At 40.6% G+C, this 24,817-nt stretch overlaps 1 protein-coding gene across 1 annotated transcript; it reads left to right on the top strand.

The window, feature by feature from the left end:
* The first annotated feature begins 4,947 nt into the window (after positions 1 to 4,947).
* LOC121655957 (G-protein coupled receptor 4-like) lies at positions 4,948 to 6,812 on the top strand. The gene is made up of 4 exons (XM_042010907.1): positions 4,948 to 5,036; positions 5,272 to 5,493; positions 5,728 to 5,903; positions 6,000 to 6,812. The coding sequence occupies exons 2-4, from the start codon at positions 5,290 to 5,292 to the stop codon at positions 6,535 to 6,537; spliced, it is 918 nt and encodes a 305-aa protein (XP_041866841.1). The 5' UTR covers positions 4,948 to 5,036; positions 5,272 to 5,289; the 3' UTR covers positions 6,538 to 6,812.
* Positions 6,813 to 24,817: the final 18,005 nt, after the last annotated feature.

The raw sequence follows: 24,817 nt of genomic DNA, 5'->3' as shown, positions 1-24,817 counted from the left end.
TATTTTTATTAAGAGCTGATCAGCAATGAGAATCACACAGTCAAACAGCTTTGGCTGAGCGAGTCCGCAGAGATACACATGAGCTTGGTTAATATAGACTCGCATGACGTGATAGCATCAAGGTCGCAGGTGCAAGCCCTCAGTACACTGTCTTCAGACCCTGCTCAAACTGGTACAGAGTTTCTGATGAATGTTAACAGCAGTGTGATAAGAAAGAAAAGCTCATTACCAAATATTTGCTGGGGACAGGTCGTTCTGCTCAGTGAAATATAAGCCATGGTTTTATAATACAAAGTGCAAGACTACATGTCTCATCTAAATACCACACAAATATAGAAGGGTTATGTGTATAATTTTCCATTACAATGCTGGGGGTGCGTTCTCCTGAATTTCATTCTTCTGAATCTCCTTTGCCTTCTCCACGTTCACAGAGAGATTGTTGTGTTCACACCACAAGGCCAGGTAGTTCACCTCGCTCCTTTACTCGGTCTCATCGTCGTTGCTGATGCTGTCGTATCACAGTTGTGTCATCTGCAAACTTGATGAGGAGGCTCGAGCTGTGCGACGATGTGCAGCCGTGGGTCAGCAGAGTGAAGAGGAGGGGGCCCAGTACACTTCCTTGAGAAGCCCCCATGTTCAGTGTGGTAATGCTAGCTAGTTTCAGAATGAGCTGTTGGGGAATGATTGTGTTGAATGCCGAACTGAAGTACAAAAGTATTCTTATGTAAGAGTTAATAAGTTAGCTTGGCAATATTTTAATACGATAAAAACAGGAACAAACCAGAAAGTTGATATGTGCATCCAAAGTAAAACCTGAATCAACGATTATGCAAGGTTCCTAAAAGAAGATTTAACTACAAAAACCAAGAGGTCCAAGTTTTCTGAGACATGCATTTTTTCTGGTGCAAAGATACTTATTTCAGTTTTGTCTTGATTTAATTGAAGAAAACTGTCTGCCATCCACCATATAACAGAGTCTGGACACTTTACAAACAATAGAATTTAGACATTTTATTAGGGTGAAACAAGGTGTACAACTGAATATCATCTGCATAGCAGTGATAAGAGAGGCCTCCAAAGGTTGACAGAATGTTTCCAAGGGGGAGCAAATACATTAAAAACAGCAGAGACCCCAAACCAGAACCTTGGGATACACCAAAATAGACTGGATAAGGGGTAGATTTGTACTTTGAAGTAGCTGTCAGATACGTACGAAGAGAACCAGTACAAGGCAGATCCTAATAAACCAACCCAGCGCCTCAGCCTATGGAGCAGAATGTAATGGTCAACTGTATCAAAAGCTGAGGTAAGGTCCAACATAAGCAGCACAGAACAATTACCCTTGTCACTCTGCATCAAAATTTCATTTGACACTCTCAGAAGAGCAGTTTCAGTTGTATGAGATCTGCGAAACCCTGACTGAAAGTGGCCAAGAATGCTGTGCTGATCAAGGGTGGGGTTGAGAGAACGAGACAGAGTTGAGGAAGTGAAAGAAATATAAGAAGGCTCACCAGGTGATTAGAGGTTTAGTTGAGGTGTGGCCCTGCTTCCAAACCTATGTTAACTTATTAATTTCATTTAAGAAACTTGTGCAGAAGTTGACTTTTATGTTCTATCTATCGATCTGCATTTCACACAGCAGCTCTTGGTACTTTTCAATGCTACCACATAGCAGGTTAACTTTATTCACGCTCTCTTGCTCTGACAACTGGACAGAACAATTTCTTTCTTGATTACTGTGGACCACCTAGTGGTCACCGATTCACCACATAAATGTCTATATACACTGAACAAAAACATAAACACAATCCATGTTTTTGCTCCTGATTTTTAATGAGCTAAACTCAAAGATCCAAGACTTTATCTATCGACATGAAAGGCTCATTTATCTCAAATATGGCTCATAAGTCTGTCTAAACCTGTGTTAGTTAGCGCTTCTCCTTTACAGAGATAATCCAATCACCTCACAGGTGTGAAGATACTGATTAGAAAGCATGATTATTGCACAGGTGTGCCTCATGCTGCACACAATAAAAGGATAAATAAAATGTGAAGTTTTATCACACAGCACAAAATAACTGATGCTGCAAGTTGTGAGGGATCGTGCAGTTGGCATGCTGACTGCAGGGAATTCAACCAGAGCTGTTGCCCGCAAATTGTATGTTAATGTTTTTACCATAAGCCGTCTTCAAAGGCGTTTCAGAGAATCTGGCTGTACACCCAACTGGCTTCACAACCACAGACCACACCCGCCCAGGACCTCCACATCCATCATCTTCACCTCCAAGATTGTCTGAGACCAGCCACCCAAACAGCTGCTGCAACAATCGTGTTACATAACCAAGAATTTCTGCATAAACTGTCAGAAACTGTTTTGGGGAAGCTCATCTGCATTTCGTCATCCTCATTGAGACATCGACCTGACTGCAGTTTGTCGTCGTAACCGACTTCAGCGACAAATACCCACATTCAATGACATCTGGCACTTTAGAGAGGTGTTCTCTCCTTGATTAATTAATCCCGATTTTCACTGTACAGGGCAGACGTACAACATTTTCATCCTTCTTCTGTGTTGGTTATACACATGATTTGGGCTGTTTTCATAGAGCTTAGCTAGCCATCACTTGATGCAGAAGATGGAGCAGAAAAGCTGACATGCAACCAGGGAGAGAAACAAACCAGAGAAGAAGAGGATCAGGAAGGAAGTAAGAAAGCAGAAGAACAACGAAGACGAGCACAACTGTAGAAATTGTGCAAGCTTTAAAAGAAAGACTATATAGGAATGTTTAGGATGTGTTGGGCGGTTGGAAACAACTTTATAGCGACGCATTACCGCTGCTAAACGGTGTCTGAAACTGACGTCGGCTTGTGGGAGTGAACTCTGAACTCAGCACTGCCCACTAGTGGAGGAAATGACTTAACAACCATGGCAACGTAAAACGGGAATGGAAATGTGAGAATGACGACATATGGAAATGTTTGAAATTGATGTCACTATTTATGTTAGTAAGGGAACATAAATTAATATGTATGGTTCAATTAAGTCGTATATTCTCTTTACTGAATATGATTATATTGACATTCAGGTTTATGGGCCCATATTGGACATTCTTGTACATCAAATGTTGAACCAAAATCTTTCATTGGGCCTTATTCACCAATATCTTCTTAAATTTGTTCTTAAGTTGTAGTTGAGAATTGTTTTACGAAAACCCTCCGTCTGATTCATGAGCATGTTTGTAGACCGCAGAATTGTTAGTATCTTTACTCTTAGATTGGTGAATACCAACCTCTTATAAATGGAGAGGATGGACCAGCTGGTCCTACTTTGCATTAGTTAACGCCCAAAATGCCCATAAAAGGTCGTGACTTACAGGCTGTGTGCAAACAGAAGAGAAACAGAGGAGAGAAAATAATAAGCAGGATGAAAAACTGATAAATGCAAACAACAACAAAAAAAAAAAAATTAAAATGTTGAGCAATGAAGCCCGATTTTCCTCATTTTTTAAAAAGTTTACTTGATCATATATGGAGGAGGTAAAGTGACACAATGAGTCAATTAAATATATCATTCAAAAATTACTTAAATGTGTCATTAAAAAATTAAAATGATAATTAAATACATAAATGTGTTATTAAAGTTATCATTAAATTATTAAAATACAAATGAATACATGTAAAAACATCTATAATTATTTCACTATTTAATTAATTATTTTACTATTTAATTAATTATTTCACTATTTAATTAATTATTTCATGGTCCGCCACTGCCATAATCATTAATTTATTTTATCTGTCAGCCTAGCCCATCAAACTCAGTGGGCGGGGCTAACCAGCGCATATAGCGAGGAAAGCAGAGAGTCCAACAACTTCAACATATTCTCTAATTCTGTAATTAATTAAATAGTGAAATAATTAATTAAATAGTGAAATAATTATAGATGTTTTTACATATATTCATTTGTATTTTAATTAATTAATGATACATTTAATAACACATTTATGTATTTAATTATCATTTTAATTATTTTATGACACATTCAAGTAATTATTGAATGATATATTTAATTAATTCATTGTGTCACTTTACGTCCTTCATAATCATAAATGATCACACGATGAGCTTCAAATAATATAAAAAAAAGCTTTATATACAAACTGATCATTAATAACTCCTGAACTTGGACAGAAGCCTGCAGTCACTCCTCCACTCTGCCTCTTGCTGGCTAATTTTTGGGACCCTGAAATGGAATACAAATAAATATAAACACTGTTGTGGGAGTGGATTGCCTCACCCAGACATCCCAGTTGGGGTTAGTCAAGCCTTAAATTGTGTCCCAACAGCATTTTATACTGGTGTTAAAATGAACACGGTTACTGATGGTGTTATTTTTTCAGAAAACAGGTAATTTATCTACTCACTGCATCCTGTCTCTTCTCTGAGATCTCTCCAGACAGTAAAAGTCAGTCTGATTTTAACTTCTATTTTATCTTCTATTACTTTCTCTCTTTCTTTTCTTCACTTTCTTTGATAATGTCCTCTTGGGTTGCTTTGCTGAATCAGCCATGGTGCACATTCAAAACATCCAATGTGTTGATATCCAGTTGCTGGTGAGACGTGATGTCCCGGTTTGGGAAAAAGGTTTCTGTGGAAAGTGCAGTTTCTCAGTCTCGGATGCTGCAGAGCAACAACAGCTCCAGTAATGTGCTTAATGGATGTCAGTATACCATCAAAAGGAGTTAGAAGCACAGAGATTTAATGCTGGAAACTTGTGTAGAGCTGCTTTAAACTGTGAGAAGTGAGAAATATTGGAAGATGATTTATTGAAAGAATTTCTTCACAAGTACTTTCTGCTTATTTCCTTTTTCATTGTGATGAAGATTGCAGAATCATGTTAAGAAATCTTTTTTTTTTTTTTAACTTCCTTAAAAAAGCAGATAGAAACGAGCAGAAACCAGCTGCTATCTACCATATCTGTGAAGGACTTAAGACAGCGAAGGACTTTTTCTTGAGTGATTTGCACCATTCAAAGGTAAAAGACTTAATTTATACAGATAAAGATGGTTTTTTTACTCACTGCATTACATCTTTCTGTGTTGGTGAACCCCACCTTGCTGGTTTTCTTTTTCTTTCCTCTGGTTTTATCCAAATATTTGTAACAAAGAGAAAGTCCAGCAAGAGTGTGTGAGCCAACACATTAGAGTTTTAAACATTTTGCTGAATAATGTTAAAGTAATAAACAACTTGCCATCACGTCTGTCCTACAGCCGTTTGCAAACTGGAAAATGGATGATTTCCATATCAACACCACCTTAAGAGACAAAAGCTACAACTACAGCAACGTCAGTCTCAACAATGATGATTCTACCAACAACACCTATTATAACTATGATAATAACTCCAAACTGATCCTAAAAGTGGTGGACTGGATCATCATCTGTTCTGGACTTCCTTTGACTCTAGTGGCCATCGCTGCAGTTTATTCTCTGGTGTGTATCAGATTTACTTTTCTTCAGAATAATAAATGTGCTGTTTCTGATGTTTTCTGTTGTAAAGGATGGACTTTGTCTCAGATCAGTTCTGAACCCAGCCATACGTTAGATTACTAGATAGATAAATAGCTCAGATACAATTTGTGGGCAGAACAAGTAAATATATTTAGATTTAAAGTTCAGAAAATATTTCAAGCTTATTTATTTACATTTATCGATGTTTTCCTGCAGGTACGAAAAGACCACGTTGCTCCAGTTTACATCATCAACCTTCTGGTTTCTGATCTCGTTCAGCTCTGCTGTCTGACTGCATGGCACGCTGGAAAGTTTAATGGCTTCACTGAAAACTTCCACATTTTTGGTATGTTGGCCAGTGTTGGATTCATGGTGTGCATCTCTCTGGAAAGGTAAATAATTGTTTATCCATGTTCCCCACTGTTTGTGTCTGACCCTTAAACTGATACGTTCAACAGCTGTGTAGCTGTGTCCATGTTTCATTGCAGGTATTTGATGATCACTCAGCCGCTGTGGTACAGATTCAGACGAAACATCAAGACCTCTGTGGCTGTTTGTGTCGTGGTCTGGATCCTTTCTCTCATTATTTCCTTCTTTTTCTTTTTCCAACTTCATTATCACTTAGAAAAAATCATATATGCAGTCTTCCTCCTCCCCTTCCCCCTGTTCATCTTCTGCCTGGTTGGGACCATTAAAGCCCTGTCTGCAGCTCGCAGTGTCCCTGCTGATGAAAAACGAAGAATTGTGGCCATTCTGGTTGTGGTGCTGCTGATTTACACACTGCTGTTCCTGCCCTGCATCATGTTTTTTTTGGCAGAAGAAGCCAGAAGTAACCAAACCTTCTACATCATATGTTTCATGTTAGTTAGAATCAGTCCTCTCGCAGACTTGATTCTGTATATTTTCATCAGGAAAGGGACCACAGACAAGCTTTCAGCCTTACTGTGTTGTTGTAAAATGTCAACCAATCAGCAGACGAGCAACAGGAGTAATGACATGTCAGCTTCATGTAGTCAGACTATATAGATTTTAATTTCAGACTGTTAACAGACGTTATGCTGCAGGTGTAATAGAGTTAAAGTCTGACATCATGTTTTGCAGAATGTTTTTATGAAAATGTTCTTTATATAAAATCTGCTTCTTTTGTTAAGGAATTACAATCATTACCTGAAGCGTTACGACGGAGCTTCGGCAGATTTTCTCACTTGGTCCCGTAACGAAGGTTAATTCGTTTGCATCGTGTCTCTTCTTTCACTGTCTCGTTTTCTTCTCCTTGCTCCCTCTGATAATGTCTTCTCCCATTTCTTGCACATTCAAAACAGCCGGTGTGTTGATATCCAGTTGCTGGCATGTGACGTGGTACTATAAAGTAAAACCAGATTTCACGTGATGCCCCGGGCTGGGGGGGTGGAGGGAAGAAAGTTGTGAAGTGTGGAGTGTTGCATCAAAATGAAGCAGAATTGCAGATTTTTAAGATAGAAAGTTATGTAATGTTTCTTAAAGACCAATTCCTCTTTTTTCTTGTGTTTTCTTTGAGCTGAAGAAATGTATTTCCTCAGCACATTTTTCTTTAGTTTTAATTATGTTTTATTGACTATTTCATTGTTTTTAGATCAGATTTGATTAAAATGTATTGATCCCTTTGGGCAGGATTTCTTAGGATCCAGCAGCAGTGCAGCACCATAAGAGTTAAAGAAAAACATGATACAGCAAAAATCTACCCAAAGAATAAACTTTAAAATTCACCCAGGAGAAACTCTTGTACTCAAGTAGTCATGGATAAGTACAGCCAGTCCAGTTTTCCACTACTATTAACTACTTAGTCTGTAATAATGTTAACTGTTCCTCCTTATTGTCGGCTGTTCCTCTGTGTGGAGTTCTACAGGGTGATGGCATGAGGAGAGAAAGAGTTTCTTAGTCTTCTTGTTCTGGTCCTGGGGAGTAACAGTCTGTTACTGAACAGGCTTCTCTGTGCACCGATGACCTTGTGCAAAGGCTGACTGGCATCCATGATGGCCATGAATGATTTATGTCCAGAGTCCAGCTTCATACTAACCACAGAACCAACCCGCCTGACCAGCTTATCCAGCCAGCAGGACTCTTTTTTTAAGTATTTCGATTTGTTGGTTTTGCTTCAGGAACTCTGATCCAAATTGTCTAGTTTTATTCCTTTAGTGCATTTCAACAAACAGCAGAAGTCAGAGTATCGCTAAGAAGTTTAAAATGCAATGCTCTGAATGTAGTTTAACAAGTCTGAAAAGTTTGCTGCGTTCATTGTAATAATTTAGCATGAATGAGCTTTCTAGTCGCCTCCAGAGCAGTTCTGCTTGTGTTGCAGCTTCTGTGGTATTGGTAACATGTAAACATCAGAAGGAACATCACTGTAGGATCACCACAACATTTTGTTTGGTTTAAACCTGCAAGATACTTAAACTTTGGAAACACGGGACCATGAAAACTCCCTCTGTGGATCGGTGAGGTGGATCGGGGAATTCAGCCCGATAACTGATCCACAATATCGGAGCCCGATACCGATATTGGATCAGTTCCAACTCTAAAAAAAGAATAATTATTTTACCCTCATCACTATCCTTTTCTCACCCAAACCAATTACTTTTGATTTCTACCTCTAACCCATGATGCCACAGCCTAAAGCCAACCAGGAAGTGTTTTGTTGTACATGCACCAGTAAAAAGGTGCCACATGTTGTAATATTAGAATATAACTATATGTTTAATGTATTTTAACTTCACCACCTGCTGCAGGATTGCAAGTAGTTAACAAGTGAATCTGAGAAAAATGACAATCCAGTCATTGTTTTTTCAGGCTTTTAATTCTTTTTAACCTCCAGACTAAGTTTTGCTTAAACCCATAATTTCCCTGTTGTCATGACTACCTGATACGAATGAATCTTCCATCCATTGATTATGTCTGAGTTGTTGGGGGGCTGTAATCTTTCCCATCAGCTACTAAGAAACTATAGAAAGAACATGTGAACATGGCTTCTTATGTTATTGTGAAAAGTTGTCTGAAACTGAGTCTGAGACTGTTTCTAATGAAGTAAATAGCAGCAGTCAGGCTTCATGCGTGTGGCCATGATAGCATGTTCTGATAGAATCAGCATCGCCTGCAGCATCCTTCCTTTTTATGAAAATTACATTTATCTTTCTACAGAAGATATTTGTTTGATATCTTAAACTTGAACATCATGTGAGTCTAAATCTTTTGCATAGAACCACAAAAAGTGAAATAATGTAAATAAAGACATAAACAGAGAGACCAGAACAGCAGACGGTTGTTTAATCAGATATCCATCTCGTTCTGTTTTCCAGGTTTTCTGGCAGACGACAAACGTACGCTGCAGAAAACCTAAAATCCGCCTGGGCGAAGGTGGTAAAACAAGTTAAATGTAAACTGAAGTTTTTCAGGACAAATGAAGCAGAAAAAAGGCTGCAGGCTGCAGGGAGATGGACAACCACGTCCACCATGACAACACATGGGCAGAGAGAATCAGACTATGGTGATGTTCTTCTGATGCATGCATCTTCATCCTTAGATTTACTATAACATGTCTGATGTGCTATATCAGGGCTGTTAAACATGATTTTCTCAGTGGGCCGGACATTCTCCTCTGCTGTTACACCTTTACTGGATGCACAATTACAGTTTTTTTAAACTGTTTACACTCAATTTTAAAAGGGCTTCTTTTCTCTAAACAGCTCAATTAACCAAAAAGCCAATTTGCTGAACATCCAGTTTGTTTGTTAAATTAAACATATCAGCCAAAACCATAAACACATTGATAAAAATCTTATTGTTCCATGTCAACGATCGTCCACTGTTTCAGTCTATTACACACTACCATGAAACAGTCAATACACATTTGTAAAACCCTTTTTTAGGAAATAATCAAGTGTGAGACCTTACCGAACGCAGATGCCGCACAAGTATGAATCCAGCTTAACCTGCTAAGGCCCGACCCATAAAAAATGGTAAGAAAAGTAAAATTTTTACATATGAGGTCTTTATTTGGCCCATTAAAAAAATGTAACAAAAAAATTAACATTATTTTACCATGTGATATATTAAAAAGATTATAATATGGTTTTCTGCTTCTGGGTATCTATGAGAGGACAGAAGACAAGAATTAGTTTGTGTTCAACAGGATTTTGAGCAAAGTTTATACCATAAATTGAACCACAATGTCTCAGAAACTGTGTGACAAATATGTAACGTCGGGCTCGGGTTAAATCATTTATATGGGAAGGTGCTCATTGAAAGATAAAGACACCTTGTGCAAGGTAAAGCAAATTTATTTGTACAGCACATTTCACATACAAGACAATTCAAAGTGCTTTACATAAAACATTATTAGCAACAAAAAGTGCATTAAAACAAACGAAGAAACAAAAGAAATTGAATGAAAACAGAAAAAAGTTAAATAGATAAAATGCAAGAAATAAAATTCCAGTGTGAGAAATTAACAGTTGTTTTAATAAAAGGTAGCAAGTAGAAAAGTTTTAAACCCAGATTTAAAAGCATGTTGAACCACAGGCTGCCTTATTATAGCAGCAAGAGATTAAAAACATTACATTTGTAGGACAAACACCAGACTGTAACTGCCATGGCCTAACGTCAATACTACTTATGTAACCTGATGTAAACGTACACTGTTGTTCCAACTTGTCTATATTAATGAAATATAGTTGCCCGGGGACATTGGTCATGCTGTCTGGTTTATTTACTTTCTGCTCCGCACACTCATACATTCAAGCTACGTCCTTCTGCAGCCCTTCATCGTTCCTCCAGGTGCATTTTACAAAAAAGTCCTCCTGTAGCAGTACTAGAATTAAACATTACATACACAATAGTTTTTTTTTTTTTTTTTTTAAACTTGTCCTGTCCAGCATCATAGCAAGCAAAATGTTAATCTCTTTGCTGTATCGTGCTGAACAAATTTGCTCTGCCAAGGGGAGGCCTATGGGTAAGGCTCCTCTTGATAATGTGATTAATTTATTTATTTATTTACTTTGAATCACGGAATCTATGTAATCTTGCTGGACCTGACCGGAGGGGACAGAAAAAGATGGAAAATAGCAAAAAGAGCAAAAGGGAAAGAAGAAAGGAGACAAAAAGATCACAGACAGAAGGAAACGACCCTTCAATCCACACCATCACCAGACAACAAACTGTTACACCTGTACATGAACACACCAGAAAATTTCCTACAACTTTTACAAAAGCAGAAACACACACACAGAAAAAAACAAACAACAACAAAAAAAAAAAAACAGGGCTGCCAGTCATTAAGAGTTTTTAAATAATAACCAAATCAAATCAAAAAGACATAACAGTGACCAGATACTAACTCACAGGAAAAATACAAAAAAAATTTTTTTTCCTATAATTATCGCTTAGTATTAAAAACCCACTAGACAACTCAGTGACTGTGTCAGCATGCAGAGCATGAGAAACAAGGAGTGATCAGAGATCATGCAAATGCGACCTCGCCTCCACGGAGGCCAGAGGTAGACCAGGGCCTGGGCCGGGCCCTCAGCGGCAGACCCGGAGCACCAACCCATGCCACCCCACCACAAAGACGACTCCAGCCCCACCCGAAGGGCGGCAGAGGAGAGCCCCAGCAAGAGCCCCCCACGGTCCCGGGGCACAAGCCCAGTGGGCCAAGATCAGCAGCCGCCGGCCCCGCCAGGGTGCTATCGGCCCCCTCCCCCCACTCCCCATCTACTTCAACCTGCACCCCATATAACCCCCCACTCACACCCTCCCCCGTGCCGCACCCACAATCACTCACCACCACACAATCACCCCACACACAACCCTCCCACCATGCCCCGTGGGGGACACCCCAGGCGGACCAGCAGACAGCGAGCCCCAACCCCCATAGAGCCAGCAGCCCACCAGCGCAGCCACCCCGGGACCCGGCCCCGGGGCAACCACCCTGCCCGCCCCCAGCCACACACAGGAGGAGCAGGGGTGTAAAAGGTCCCCAATACCCTCTCCCTCCCCGCTCCTGACTGTTAATGTAGTGTGTGTTGTGTGCAATTAAAATTGAGGGGCAGTGACTGCAATGAGCCGCGAGCCGGGCCACCTAAGTGGCCCCGCCCGCCATGCACCACATGCCATGCCCCCCAGGTGTTGTTTGTGTGTTGTGTTTCTTGTGTTTTGGTGTCTCGGTGCAATTAAAACTGAGAGGCGAGCAGCCATGGGGTGCATCCAAGGAGACCACTGAATGGTCTCCTCCGTTCCACCCCGCATGGCTCCACGCCTCCCAACTCCCTACGTGTGTGTGTGTGTGAGACAGAGAGAGCAGGAAGTAAGAGGGGTCTGGGGATGTACGTCCAGAGGGAAGCAAACTTCCCTCTGGACGATGAGCCTTTAGTGGCATTAGGCACCCCTGCTCCCCAGGAGGCCCCCCAGGGCAAGACAGGCCAAGAGAGGCCGCCCCCCACGACCGGGCCATTCAGGGACTGCAGCCAGTGAGCTGCCACCCACCCCAGAAAGGGAATGAGAATGGGGACAGCGGCAGACCCACGGCCCACCACCCCCAGGCCCGCCCAGGCCCCACCCACAAGTGCACTTAACCCCGCCCTAACCACACACAGAAACACATGCACACACCTATTTCCTTGCACACTCCCACTCATCATAACTCACATATGCCCTCTCAGCCCCACCCAAAAAATATAAACACTCGCACAGCATCCAACCCTCCCACTCTCACTCCCCAGACACACCCCCACTCATCCTAACACATGCATACGCACGCACACAAACATACCCCCCCATTCACACAAACATCCAAAGTATAGACACACACACACAACATACAAGCATCCCTGTCTCACACCCCAGCACCTCCCCCTATAATCCCCTGAATCCCACTCAGCCCCCCTTCAAACCCCTACACCCCCCCTGCCCCCGGGCCATACCCTGGGTCCCAGGGTGTCAACCAGACACCAGGGCATGCACCAACCCACACCACGGCAGCACATCCGGGCAGGCCCAGACCCCAGGCACATACGGAGCCCACCACCCCGGAGGGAGGAGGACCACCCCTGGGCACCAGAGCCCAGAACCCCCGCCCAGCCTGCCCCAGAATAGCCCGGCCACCCGGCTCAGGACCGACGCCCACCAACCCAGGCACCACCAGTGGCCTCACCCCCCGCCACGAGGCGACTCCAACCGCTGGCCCCCACAGCCCCCGACGGGGCCAGATTCAGAGCCACCCCCACCGCAGAGCAGCCCGGTCCCGCATCACGGGCAACCACAAAGAACCCGCAACCACCAGTCACTCCCGGCCATTTCTCAAACCCCCATAGCAACGAGGTCACAGTCCTCCACCTACACTAAGTGATGGAACTAAGCACAGGGGACCAGAAGGAATGAGATTCAGCCGAATAGTTCTTTAAGGAGGCAGACATTGTCTCATTACTGATGTGGTCAACCAAGAGATTCCTAAACTGCTGAATACACAGATTATTTTTGTTTTTCCAGTTCACAAGGATAGTTTTCTTTGCGATGCATAATGCGTATCATGTGTGCAGAGTTAATTGCCACATTAATGTCACCCAAGTCACCTAGTAGACATAGTGCGGGGGTTATAGGAATATTACATTTTAACCATGTTGACATGTCCACACATACCTGAAGCCAGAACCTGCGGACAGGTGTGCAGGACCACAAGGCATGGAGGTAGTTGTCTGGTGTGTTTTCATTGCAGTGTGTGCAGATGTTTGATTGTGACAGACCCATCCTGAACATCCGTTGTCCTGTATAATGAGTTCTATGCAGAATTTTGTATTGTATTAGTTGCATATTTGAATTTTTAGTCATTTTAAAGGTGTTTAAACATATTTGTGACCATTTATCTTTATTAAAGTTACTGGATAAGTCACCCTCCCATTTTGAAGTTGGAAGACAGATTGAGTCTTCTAGTTTAGATAATAGTCTATATGTTTTTGATAATAGCTTTGGGGCATTGAGATTCATGAATTCTGCCACCCTAGTAGGTAGCTGTAAGTTTAATTGATTAATGGTATATTTTTTACATATAATAGATTTAAGCTGGTGATATTCTAAAAATGTTTTGCTACAGATTCCATATTGTGAAGTGAGAATATTAAATGATAAGAAGTTTCCATTTTCTATTATATGTTCTAACTGTTTTATTCCTTTATTTTTCCATTGGGTAAAATTAATCAGCTTTTTGTTTTGCAGGATGTCAGGGTTGTTCCAGAGGGGTGGAAACTTACATGGAAAAAGTGAGGATTTGGTTATTTTTAGAAAATCCCACCAAGCCACTAAAGATGAACTGATATTGATGCTTTTAAAACACTTATGTGTTTTGATGGTTGAGCTGATGAATGGCAGGTCAGAGATAAACACATCCTCACACAATGCTTGCTCTACATCTAACCATGTTTCATCCAGACTGCTAGGTTTAAGCCATTTGGAGATATACTGCAGCTTGTTAGCTAAGAAAACATGGTTAAAGTCGGGTAGCTCCAATCCGCCTCTATCTTTAGTCTGTTGTAAAGTTTTTAGACTGATACGTGATGGCTTATTTTTCCATAAAAATTTAGATATATGTGAGTCCAGTGACTTAAACCAACTGGAGGATGGTTTAGTGGGTATCATTGAAAACAGGTAGTTTACTTTAGATAGAACCATCATTTTAACTGTGGCAACCCTCCCCATGAGTGATATGGGTAAGCGCCTCCACCGTGAGAGATCATCCTCCATTGCTTTAAGTAGCTGGACATAATTTAGCTTTGTTAGTTCTGATAACCTGGGAGAAATGTTTATGCCTAGATATCTAATGTTTCCAGACTGTATTGTAGTATTGGGTATGTTTTGTAGGTCACAGTTGATGGGCATAATAATAGTCTTAGACCAGTTAATAGAGTAGTCAGATATTGATGAGAATGTGTTAATAAGTGTGATTGTCTGGGGGAGAGACGTCGGTGAGTTCTGGAGGAAAAGTAATACGTCATCAGTATAAAGACTTATCTTGTGTTCTATATTTTTGGCATGGGTTCCTTTAAACTCTTTACTTTGTCTTATGGCAGCAGCTAGGGGTTCAATAAAAATAGCAAAGAGTGATAGAGAAAGCGGGCAGCCCTGTCTGGTGCCTCTCTGCAAACAGAAGCTTGGAGAGGTTTGATCATTGGTCTTCACACATGCATTTGGGTTGTTATATAATATTTTTATCCAATCTATGAAAGATGACCCAAACCCAAATTTGTTTAACGTTGCAAATAAAAATTTCCAGTTTACTCAGTCAAACGCTTTTTCTGCGTCTAAAGAAATGACTGTGGATTCCAGATTATGTAGAGTAGAATAATCTATGATGTTAATTAATCTACGCATGTTAGTAGAGGAATGTCTACCTTTAATAAAGCCTGTTTGGTCAGGATGTATTATTAGAGGGGTTATTTTTTCTATTCTTCTGGCCAAAGCTTTGCTAATTATTTTGAGATCTACATTTATTAATGAAATTGGACGGTAACTGGATGGAAGTGTTGGGTCTTTACCTGGTTTTAATAGTAGAGTAATATTGGCTAGGTTCATATTTGATGGTATTTTTTGTTTTCCCCTTATTTTAAATATCATGTTGTAGAAAGTGGGTGCCAGCATTGTCCAGAATTCTTTGTAGAATTCTGCTGGGTAACCATCTGGACGGATCATCAACATTTGGACCATATATATTTGCAATACATAACTTAACATTTTTAATAGATAATGTAACTATTATAAGTCTGCCTTCTGGATCTATGATTGTATTATCTATATCAAAATTTAACCTTCTATTAATAAGAGTTGCTACTCCTCTCTGCCTAGAATTATAACAAGCTGAATACACGTGTGGAAACTGGGTTGTTGAGAGAAGATCTATTGTTGAGTTTGATAAATGAGTCTCTCACAGAAGAGTGTCGGTTGTGTCTATTTCATGGAAAAAACAGGGAGGGTGGAGACAGTTGCATGTACAGTGCAATGGGATGTGTTTTTTACCAGGTCTAGGGTGGCAGAGGGTGCTGGCAGCTGGCTGCTGCTGGCTGATGGTGGTTGACGCTGGCTGTGGTAGTTGCTGAATGGATAAACATTTTAGAATAAAAAACAAGTTAAACATGAAAGATGGCTAATAAAGCAAACTTTTCTTTATAATATATCGTGTAAACATATCAGTCGTCCAGGAGTGCACAAGTTGAAATAGCAGATATTTAAACTGGAATTAAACATAAAAAAAGTTTAAGTCCAGCTGAAATGACTGAGCGTGCTGTTACAATCAGTTCTGTGTGGCTCTATCAGCTCCCCTTTTTCCATTTAAACAAGTGCACGTGGTCTGTTTACATTTAAATGTTTGTTTTACCATTAAATTAAGAGCAGAGATTTTTATATGAAGTAAAGCTGTTTTATTTACCTGAACCCCGAAAAGACCCTGCCTCGGAGTAGGAGATAAAATGGTTATAGGAACTGAGGGCCTTTACCCCAAGTTCCTATATGTTCAATGTGCGAAAAAACGTCTTGGTTCCTGGAAAGATTATAGGAACTATAAGAGGCTTAAATGTGTTTATTTAGAGACTATCTGGTAAATCCACAACGATCCATGATAACACCAGTATTTATCACATTTGTCATAAAAAAAAAAACAAATAAAAAAATCTTAATCATTACTATATTGCTAAGCAACCTCTAATGGAACTTATGACGTCACTTCCTGTTATACTTTAGACCAAGAGCTTAGATTAACGGCAATGTCCAATCAGGAGCAGCCAAAGATCAACAAGTGAGCAGAAAAGTTCTGTATGTGTCTGAAAAGAAGAAAAATAATGGTGCTCTATGGCTGGAATAAAGTCAAGAAGACGTTTCTGATGCAAGAACCAGCCGAGTTGGCGTTGGTTTTGTGAGGATAGCAGGTAAATAGTAGCAGAAACTGAGAGGGGTGGAGCTTCTGCATGTATTTTTACACTAAACCAGCAAAAAACAAAAAAGGCCAACCAAAAATATTAAAATTAGTCTGGAGTTGTAATAGTTGTTCCTGTGGAAATGCATGGAAAATATGACTGTTTCGGTGTTTATTTAATCCACTGGTAAAGCCAGAGGGGAGGGGCCCAGTTTAATTGCTGTGTTCGTAAACAGTTGTATAAAATGCTGCTTTCAAACCTGGGAAAAGTGTTTAAAATATATCTTACTTGAGATATGGAAAGTTACATTTCACAAGATAAGAAAAGCTCATGTGGTCGAGATGAGCCCTGAAGAGCCCCAGCCCGAGTTAACCGCTGCTCACCACCGCCGCCATTCTCAGGTCCATTTCCTGTTTCTGCTCCCTGAACTCTGAGCTGCGGTTCTTCAGCTCTCAGCTCCACATCTCACAGTTTTCTATGAACATTTTAAGCTATTCACACGATCTATGTGCTGCATTTGGGTCCCTGCTCCAGACTGATGCTGTAGGTCTGTGATCCACTGATTAGCAGTGGGTTCATGTTTGCTGTTTCATCTTAAAGAAACAAGACGTTTGGCCTGCAAGAGACAGAAATTTCCTAAACTGGGGGTATTCCAGAAAGGAAGTTTAACAAATCCTGTGATAAAGCCTGTGCTTGAGGTTGCTAAATCCTCTGACGTCTTAGGGCCCCTCCAACCTGAACCGCCACCTTACCGCGGTGGAGGAGTTTGCATCTCCTGAAGATCCTAGGAGCTATGTTGTTGGGGCTTTATGTCCCTGGTGGGGTCAAACAGGTCTCATGGGGAGGGACCTAACAAAGCGCGGCTCAACAGACCCCTATGATGAATAAAATCCCTTGGCTGGACGTGGGTAAGGCTTTGTCCATGAGGCTCAGTCAGGCTCAGCCGAGAAGACTGACATGCAAGAAATATCTTCTGGCGATGGCGTGAAATCCTAGTTTAATTTCAGCTTCTTGGTGAGGTTTGTAAGGGACCTGGATGTAAGTTCAGGCCAGAGAAATGATTGCATTCAACACTGCCTGCATGATCCTGCTTAGCATTGGTAGCGAAATGCTGCATACATCTCCAGTAGTGATGCGCGGGTCGGGTTTTTTTCCGACCCGCGGGTCCCGCTCTTTTAAAAAAATTGGACCGCACCAAACCGCCCCGCACCTCCGCTTCTATTTTTTTAACCTGACCCGACCCGACCCGCCCCATTAAAACACATGTTATGATATTGACGAATGCTTTTATTTAGTCTGAGAAAGGTGCATATGGTCTCCTAAATTGGCACTGGTAACTGGCAACACAAAATGTATTTTGGCAAATAAATAAAGTGTTTTAAAGCGTTTAAGCGTTTAAGTGTTATAAAGCACATAGCCAATGCTGCTGCTGTTGTCTGCACTGATTACCTCATTGAACCTGTCCCAAACCTGTGATTTAGCCACTTGACCCTCCTTCTTTTTAAGGATGTAAACTCCCGAACGAAAGTTATTCAACACTTCTTCTTCCATCTTTTGTTGCTTGTCTGCTTGGCGCTTTCTGCACCTGCGTAGCCTACTACGCGCCGACGTGGACATTACGTTATAAAACGTGACCTGTGTTTAAATAACTGATAAATATTTTGTCTTACATATTACAGTAACAAAATGTAGACACCGATTAAGGTCTTTATTTTCAGTTTGACAAAAAATAAAATTAATAGATAGAACTAGATATTTCAGAATAGTAAACCACACCAACCCGCCCCGCAGTGAAGCGAAAATTCTTTGACCCGCCCCAACCCGACCCGCGGGTTAGGAGGCGGCCCGCGCATCACTAGTCTCCAGTATCCCGTTAAAATGTTCCGGAGGCCAAGAACCTCAGGGTAGAGAGGAGCTGGAGGTGCAGTGGGATGGCTTCGGTGTGTTTTGTCTCTTATTCCAACATGGGTTGCAAATGGCAGCATAAATTCAACAGGATATTTCTGGGGAAGCGGTACCTGCTGAGAAGCTACTCTGTGCTCTCCCTGAACAGATCATCATGCGCTTGGCAGGTGAGGTTTGAGATTGCTGAACACTGTGACTCTCAGTGTGTTTTACTTAAATTTATACATTTTCCTACACACAGGTACATGTGGATAAATCCTATACTTTCTGTGGGAATGTTTGTACACACACATTTAGCAGGGTTGATAAATGAGGTGTGCACTGAACAGGAAGTAAAGAGACCAGGGGCCTCATGCATAAAACTGTGTGTAGCAAAGCAAACTACAGGTGCACACACACTTCCCACACCTGTTTCCATTTATAAATCAGAATCAACTCTAAAGCAGGCGCATGTGAGGGAGCGCCTTCCCACGCCCACATGTTATACTTTGGACTATCACTACCTCATGCACATACATACTTGCACATATTTATCTAGGCTGCACATGCAAACTGGGCTCTTTAGTGTTTACTGTTATTTTTATTTAAAAAATTTTGCTGTTTATATTCTATTGTATTTAGCTTATATTCTATTTATATTTAGCCTATATTTCTATTTTTCTTCATGTCTTATTTTATTTCACTTATTGCCCTCCTTCTTATGGCTCAAACCGGGACCTCAGTTCTAATTTCGTACCATAAACATGTAAATGTGAGCTGGTATGACAATAAAGTTCCTTGAATCCTTGAATCCTTGAATCCTTGAATGGTGGCTGTAAATGCTCAGGTGAACGCCTGAAATGAATATTCATCACATCATTTCCATGATGCTCAGGAGGGAAAAAGGCAGATTTATTAGTTTAGCACATTTCATGTACAAGACAATTCAAAGTGCTTTACATAAAACGTTACAGCAGGATGCAGAAAGAAATACAAGTACATAAAAAAGTTCAAATAAATCAAATTAAATAAAAACAGAAAGAAAAAACTAAAATAAAATATATAAAATGCAAGAAATAAAGTTCCAGTGTGGGGAAAGAGTATTAAAACATGATCAAGTTTAAAAATTCAAGCGTGCTGCAGCTGTGGGTGGAGAGGGTGAGGCCAGAGACTCCACCCAGCACCACAGCAGCCGTGTCCTCAGAGGAAGTCCTGCAGGTGCAGAGAGACACCATCACCGCTATTAACCATGTGGACAAGGAGCTGCAGGAAATGGAGACAGTCTTGTTGGAAATTAGAACAACAATTAAAAAGCTTTGTGTAAGAATAAATAAATAAAGGAAATCCACCTCTTGTGTGTTTCATAATCGTTGCATCACTTCTAGACCTCCAGTCTGTCCCACTCTGCTGGAGATCAGAATAAATGACCAAAGCTTACGTTTCACATCTTCTTCTACTGACTGGTAAACGTTGGCAGCAGACTCTCCACCTCATCATCTCCTTGATTTTATTCTGAACCGTTGGTGTCGCAGTTTCCTGTTTTCTCAGATTTTCTGCGTAGGTCTGGGTCAGAGTTTCCGTGGAGGTAGGAACATTCTCCCACCAAGTTTTCATAAATCCCAACGTTGACTATATTTGGCGTTTATTTCTAGTGGTGGTTGTACTAAGGTACTGGTAAGTCCTGATCTATCAGTCCATCTATGTGTTCTCTTTAAAGCGTCTGTAAGTAAAGACTAAACTTGTGGTTTTGGTAAAGTGTGTAAACCACGTCCTGCCTGCAGCTCTGTATGTTCACTGAATGATATTGATCTTAGAAAGTCATATACTCATGTTATCATTTAGTTCTGTCCCCAGTTTTTACCTCAGTCTGTATTTTCCCAGCAGTAACTATTTAAAACTTTGTTTTCTCTTTGCAGTTTGCTGAACCTTCTCCACGAATAAACTACACTGATATAAATTTACTGCTTGATCTACTTAATAAAATCAAGGCAACTTTTTGCATAATATTATTATGTAGGTCAAACGAGGGTACTTGGGGGTTAATGCCAACATGAAACCAGATCTATGAGCAAAACTTAACATGAACTTAAACAACAGATAAAAGTAATTTGATAACATCACTTAAACTTAACTTGTAAGAATAATCAAAGGGCTATTCCTGCTAAGACATGCCTACCCATGAGCCTTTGCGGCTGTGTTGTCTGCTGCCTGCTTAAAGATGACTGGAACTTGTAACTCCTCCCACTTCATGATCAAATTAAAACAGAGTAGCTACAACAGGTTAAATGTTTGTTGTGTGTGTGAACATAAGACGACTGCCTGGGATTATGAAGAGACATCTTGTTAGAGAAAAAACTATAATTCTGTCTATTTTTAACAAAGCTTTTTAATTTTTAAACAAGATAATAATGTAAAGATAAAAATTTGGCTTTGTATTGTCAACATCACAGATTTAATTAAGTTACATTTCCATCTGCGTGGGTTTATTTTTTTCAGTGTACTAGTGAGCCGTGCAGGCTGATCCAGATTCATTCTGCTTTTGTTAGTGAAGTCAATTCACCATCATGTGCAAATCCAAACGTCCCCACTAAACAGCTGACAGGAAGGATGTGAGAAAGTGTTAAAGAAGTAAAATCTTTCTAAAGCAGAGGTAACTAAACTTTTCACAGTAACAAAAACAGGAAAATAATAACAAAAAGCACATAATTAGAACAAACAAACCAAAGAAAACTATTTACAACACAAACAAATGTAGGATTTCTGGTTTGTTCTGAGTTACCAGATAAGGTGAGGTAATTAACAGCTGGGGCGCCCACGTCAGAAAAGTAAGAAAAACACGCCTATCGTAGTTTTTACCCTCATTTAGCAGGTTCTTCTGTTTACATTCCTTCATCTTGCCAAACATATAAAACAAAGTAGATTACGTTTATTTTACCTGCTTACTGATTCTTTGACTTCACTAACTTGAATATTCCAAAATATAAATTGACGACAAGCTCTGGCCTGGTCTCTGGTGTCTGGTCGCTCTGCTGCAGCTTAACTTGTGCTTCTTCTCTTGGTTAATAGCAGGTCGCAAACCAACGTAAACAGGTGCATACTGCCCCCTACTGCACCAGAGTGTTACATCAGGTCCTACAGCGTTACCACGGCTCGCCAGCTTTAGCTGAAGGTCAAAGCAGTGACATTTGATGGAATGACTGGTGGCAGGTTCTTTATTTTAAATTACTAATAATTACTAATAATTGTTCTATTTAAAGGCCACAAGAACCCTGCTCACATACATACATACATACATACATACATATGTAGCGGCTCTTGAATGGTTGCTGACAAATGATGCCACAGCAGGGATCAGGATCTTCACATTTATTACAACATGCACCTGCGGATAGCAGGAGGGGCAGTCAGACACAGACAGCAACACGGTCAGACAGCAACACGGTCTCTCCCCGTTTCCTACAGCAGGCCAGAAAGCAGCGAGGGAAAATCCCCGACAGATTTAATAACATTAATGTAACTTAATGCCAAAAAAAGAACTCAAAACACAGATTGGCAGCTATTTAATAACTTTTTTTAAGGAGTTTAAACCAAAACAAGCTGCTTTTCAAGTAATTAGCTTAACAAAGGGAGAGACAGCTCTTCAACACGTCTTACCCGCACAACGGTTTTCCAGCTTTTGCCGCGAAGCTGAAAAACGTCACACATGCTGCTGCGGTGCGTCGTTAATTAAGTCCCCCTCACTACAACAGCCAACTAGGAACCTTGGCAACAGTACAAAACAAGCAAATGTTTTCTACATGACAATAATAGAACAATAAAGAATATCAACAGGTTTTGAGAACGTTCATAAAATAAATTAGTAAATTTATGTAGAAAATTTACTCAGCTACACATACATACATACATACATACATACATACATACACACATACATACATACATACATACATACATACATACATACATACATACATACATACATACATACACACATACATACATACATACATACAGTACATACATACATACATACAGTACATACATACATACATACATACATACATACATAAGCCCTTGAGAAGAATCCACTTTGGGGTCGAGGACTAAAGGGACATGTGCTGCAGCTGCTTTAGCCTCCTTTGAACAAACCATAATGCTGACTGCAGTTCTGTTACAGAGTAAACGTTACAGTTCCAGGACCAAGAACAGAATCATAAAAAATAAATATGGAGCAAAAAATAAAAAAAAAATCTTTGTTTGATGATCCTACAAACAGGACTGTACTAGTGACGAATGTTTAAAAAGCTCCACAGGTTTACCTGCATCAGTGAAAGCGTCGCTAACGCTGCGCTGTGATATAAACATGACTACCGGATACAAATGATGCTTCCATCCACTGATTATGTCTAAGAAACTATAGAAAGAACATGTGAACATGGCTTCTTATGTTACTGTGAAAAGTTGTCTGAAACTGAGTCTGTGACTGTTTCTAATGAAGTAAATAGCAGCAGTCAGGCTTCATGCGTGTGGCCATGATAACATGTTCTGATAGAATCAGCATCGCCTGCAGCATCCTTCCTTCTTATGAAAATTACATTTATCTTTCTACAGAAGATATTTGTTTGATCTCTTAAATCTGAACATCATGTGAGTCCAAATCTTTTATATAGAACCACAAAAAAATGTAAATAATAAAAAAAAAACATAAACAGAGAGACCAGAACAGCAGACGGTTGTTTAATCTGATATCCATCTCGTTATTTTTATCCTCATGTTCCATAAACAAAGTTGGCAGGTTAGAAATGCGGGATAATAATAATAATAATCCTTTTATTAGTCCCACTGTGGGGAAATTCTTTCTTTGCATTTAACCCGTCCTGGTTGTTGGGAGCAGAGTGCTGCCTGACTCTGGTGTCCAGGAAGCAGTCAGGGGTTGTATGCCTTGCTCAAGGAGCCACAGTGTTTTTATTTTATTTTTTTTATATATATACCTTAGTTAACAGCCCGGGGATGTGATCCCAAGTTCTCCAGACCCAATCTGACCTCTGTAACCACTAGGCTACCCCTCCCCATAGAAGATGCCAACAGAAACAAAAAGTTAGCTTAATTAAGAAGAACCTATAATGACACAACATAGGATGTAATTAGAAGCGCTCAGACCTCTGCCAAGCCATACGGTAGCTCACGTAGGGGCGGCGTGGCTCAGTGGGTAGAGTGGTCGTCTTGTAGCATGAGTTTTGCCGGTTTGATCCTCGGCCTGTTAAGGTCATGACGAGGTGATGTAAAGTTGTAATGTAAAGTTATCCCTATCTCCCAAAATTAAAGAATCCTTAACCCTCCTGTTATATTTGTTTGTCAGACACAGCAATGATGTTCATGGGTCAATTTGACCCGATGCATGTTTAATTATCCAAAAGATGTCCAAAACCCAAAAATCCTAACAAGCATTGTTAATATTTCATTACTTCCTCCCTCACCAAATATCCTGTCAATATTTAGAGCAATGGTGTTCCTCACCTCTCACAGGTAATGGTTCCATTAGGGTAATTTACTCGTCTCTCATAAAAAAAATACATGTTCAAGCTAAATGTGTTTTGTCCAGCTCCTTTCACTTCTCCCCAACAACACGCCTCCCTTCTAGATTAGTCATTTCCAGAATGATTTTCTGTATTGAATTAGGCATGACCAGCTCAAAAGCTGACTTGATGTCGGTCACACGAGTCACTTCCATCCTAGTGGGTCCTGGCACTGTGTCTGTTATGTTTTCTGCAGACAGTTTTGTCTGACACATATTTGGAGATGAAGGCCATTGTATTTCACCATTTTTTGACATGAATGTCTTGCTTTTAAGAATGGGAATATCAGTTCTCTCATCTCGTTCAAAATCTGGTTCAGAATCATTAGAATCAGAATTTAGCTCAAGATAGTCTTCATCTTCAGACACACCCTCCTGTGTTTCACTGTCATGATCAAAGATGACTTCCAGAGCCTCCTGGACTGTCATCTTTTTGCTCCTGCTGCTCATTTTATAAAGGTCTACCTGAAAGAGTGTAACCCCTGTTTTACGCCAGGTGTGTGTGCGGCACGTTACAGGTGCGCCGTGGCCTCTGCTGCTATTTGCAGCTGTTTTAGTCAATAGTTTGGTTTCTACCAGATGTGCTGCAGCACGTATCAGAAGCGTCCCTGAAGTGCATTGTCGCGATGCTCTGATAAATTTACGCGCCGCGTCTATTTCTGATGCTTCATGCACCCAAAATTCTGCAATTCCACAGTTCCCTGCGTTCTCCACTCCACAGTTCTCCACTCCTCCTGTGATTTATTGATCTCGCGGCTCCTTTTAGGTGGACTGCACTTGCGGGCGCTCCACACCTGACAACGGTAAAAATTACCGCACCACATAGGTCGGAACAAAACGTTGCACACACGCACCAGGTGTAAAGGAGGAGGAATGTTGGTAGGACTCCCATACAGAGAATCCTTTATATGTCTTGCCCCTG

Source organism: Melanotaenia boesemani, chromosome 16 (assembly GCF_017639745.1).
Source record: "Melanotaenia boesemani isolate fMelBoe1 chromosome 16, fMelBoe1.pri, whole genome shotgun sequence".
In the NCBI taxonomy this organism is placed as follows: Eukaryota; Metazoa; Chordata; class Actinopteri; order Atheriniformes; family Melanotaeniidae; genus Melanotaenia; species Melanotaenia boesemani.
This window is presented reverse-complemented; position numbering and strand designations above follow the sequence as displayed.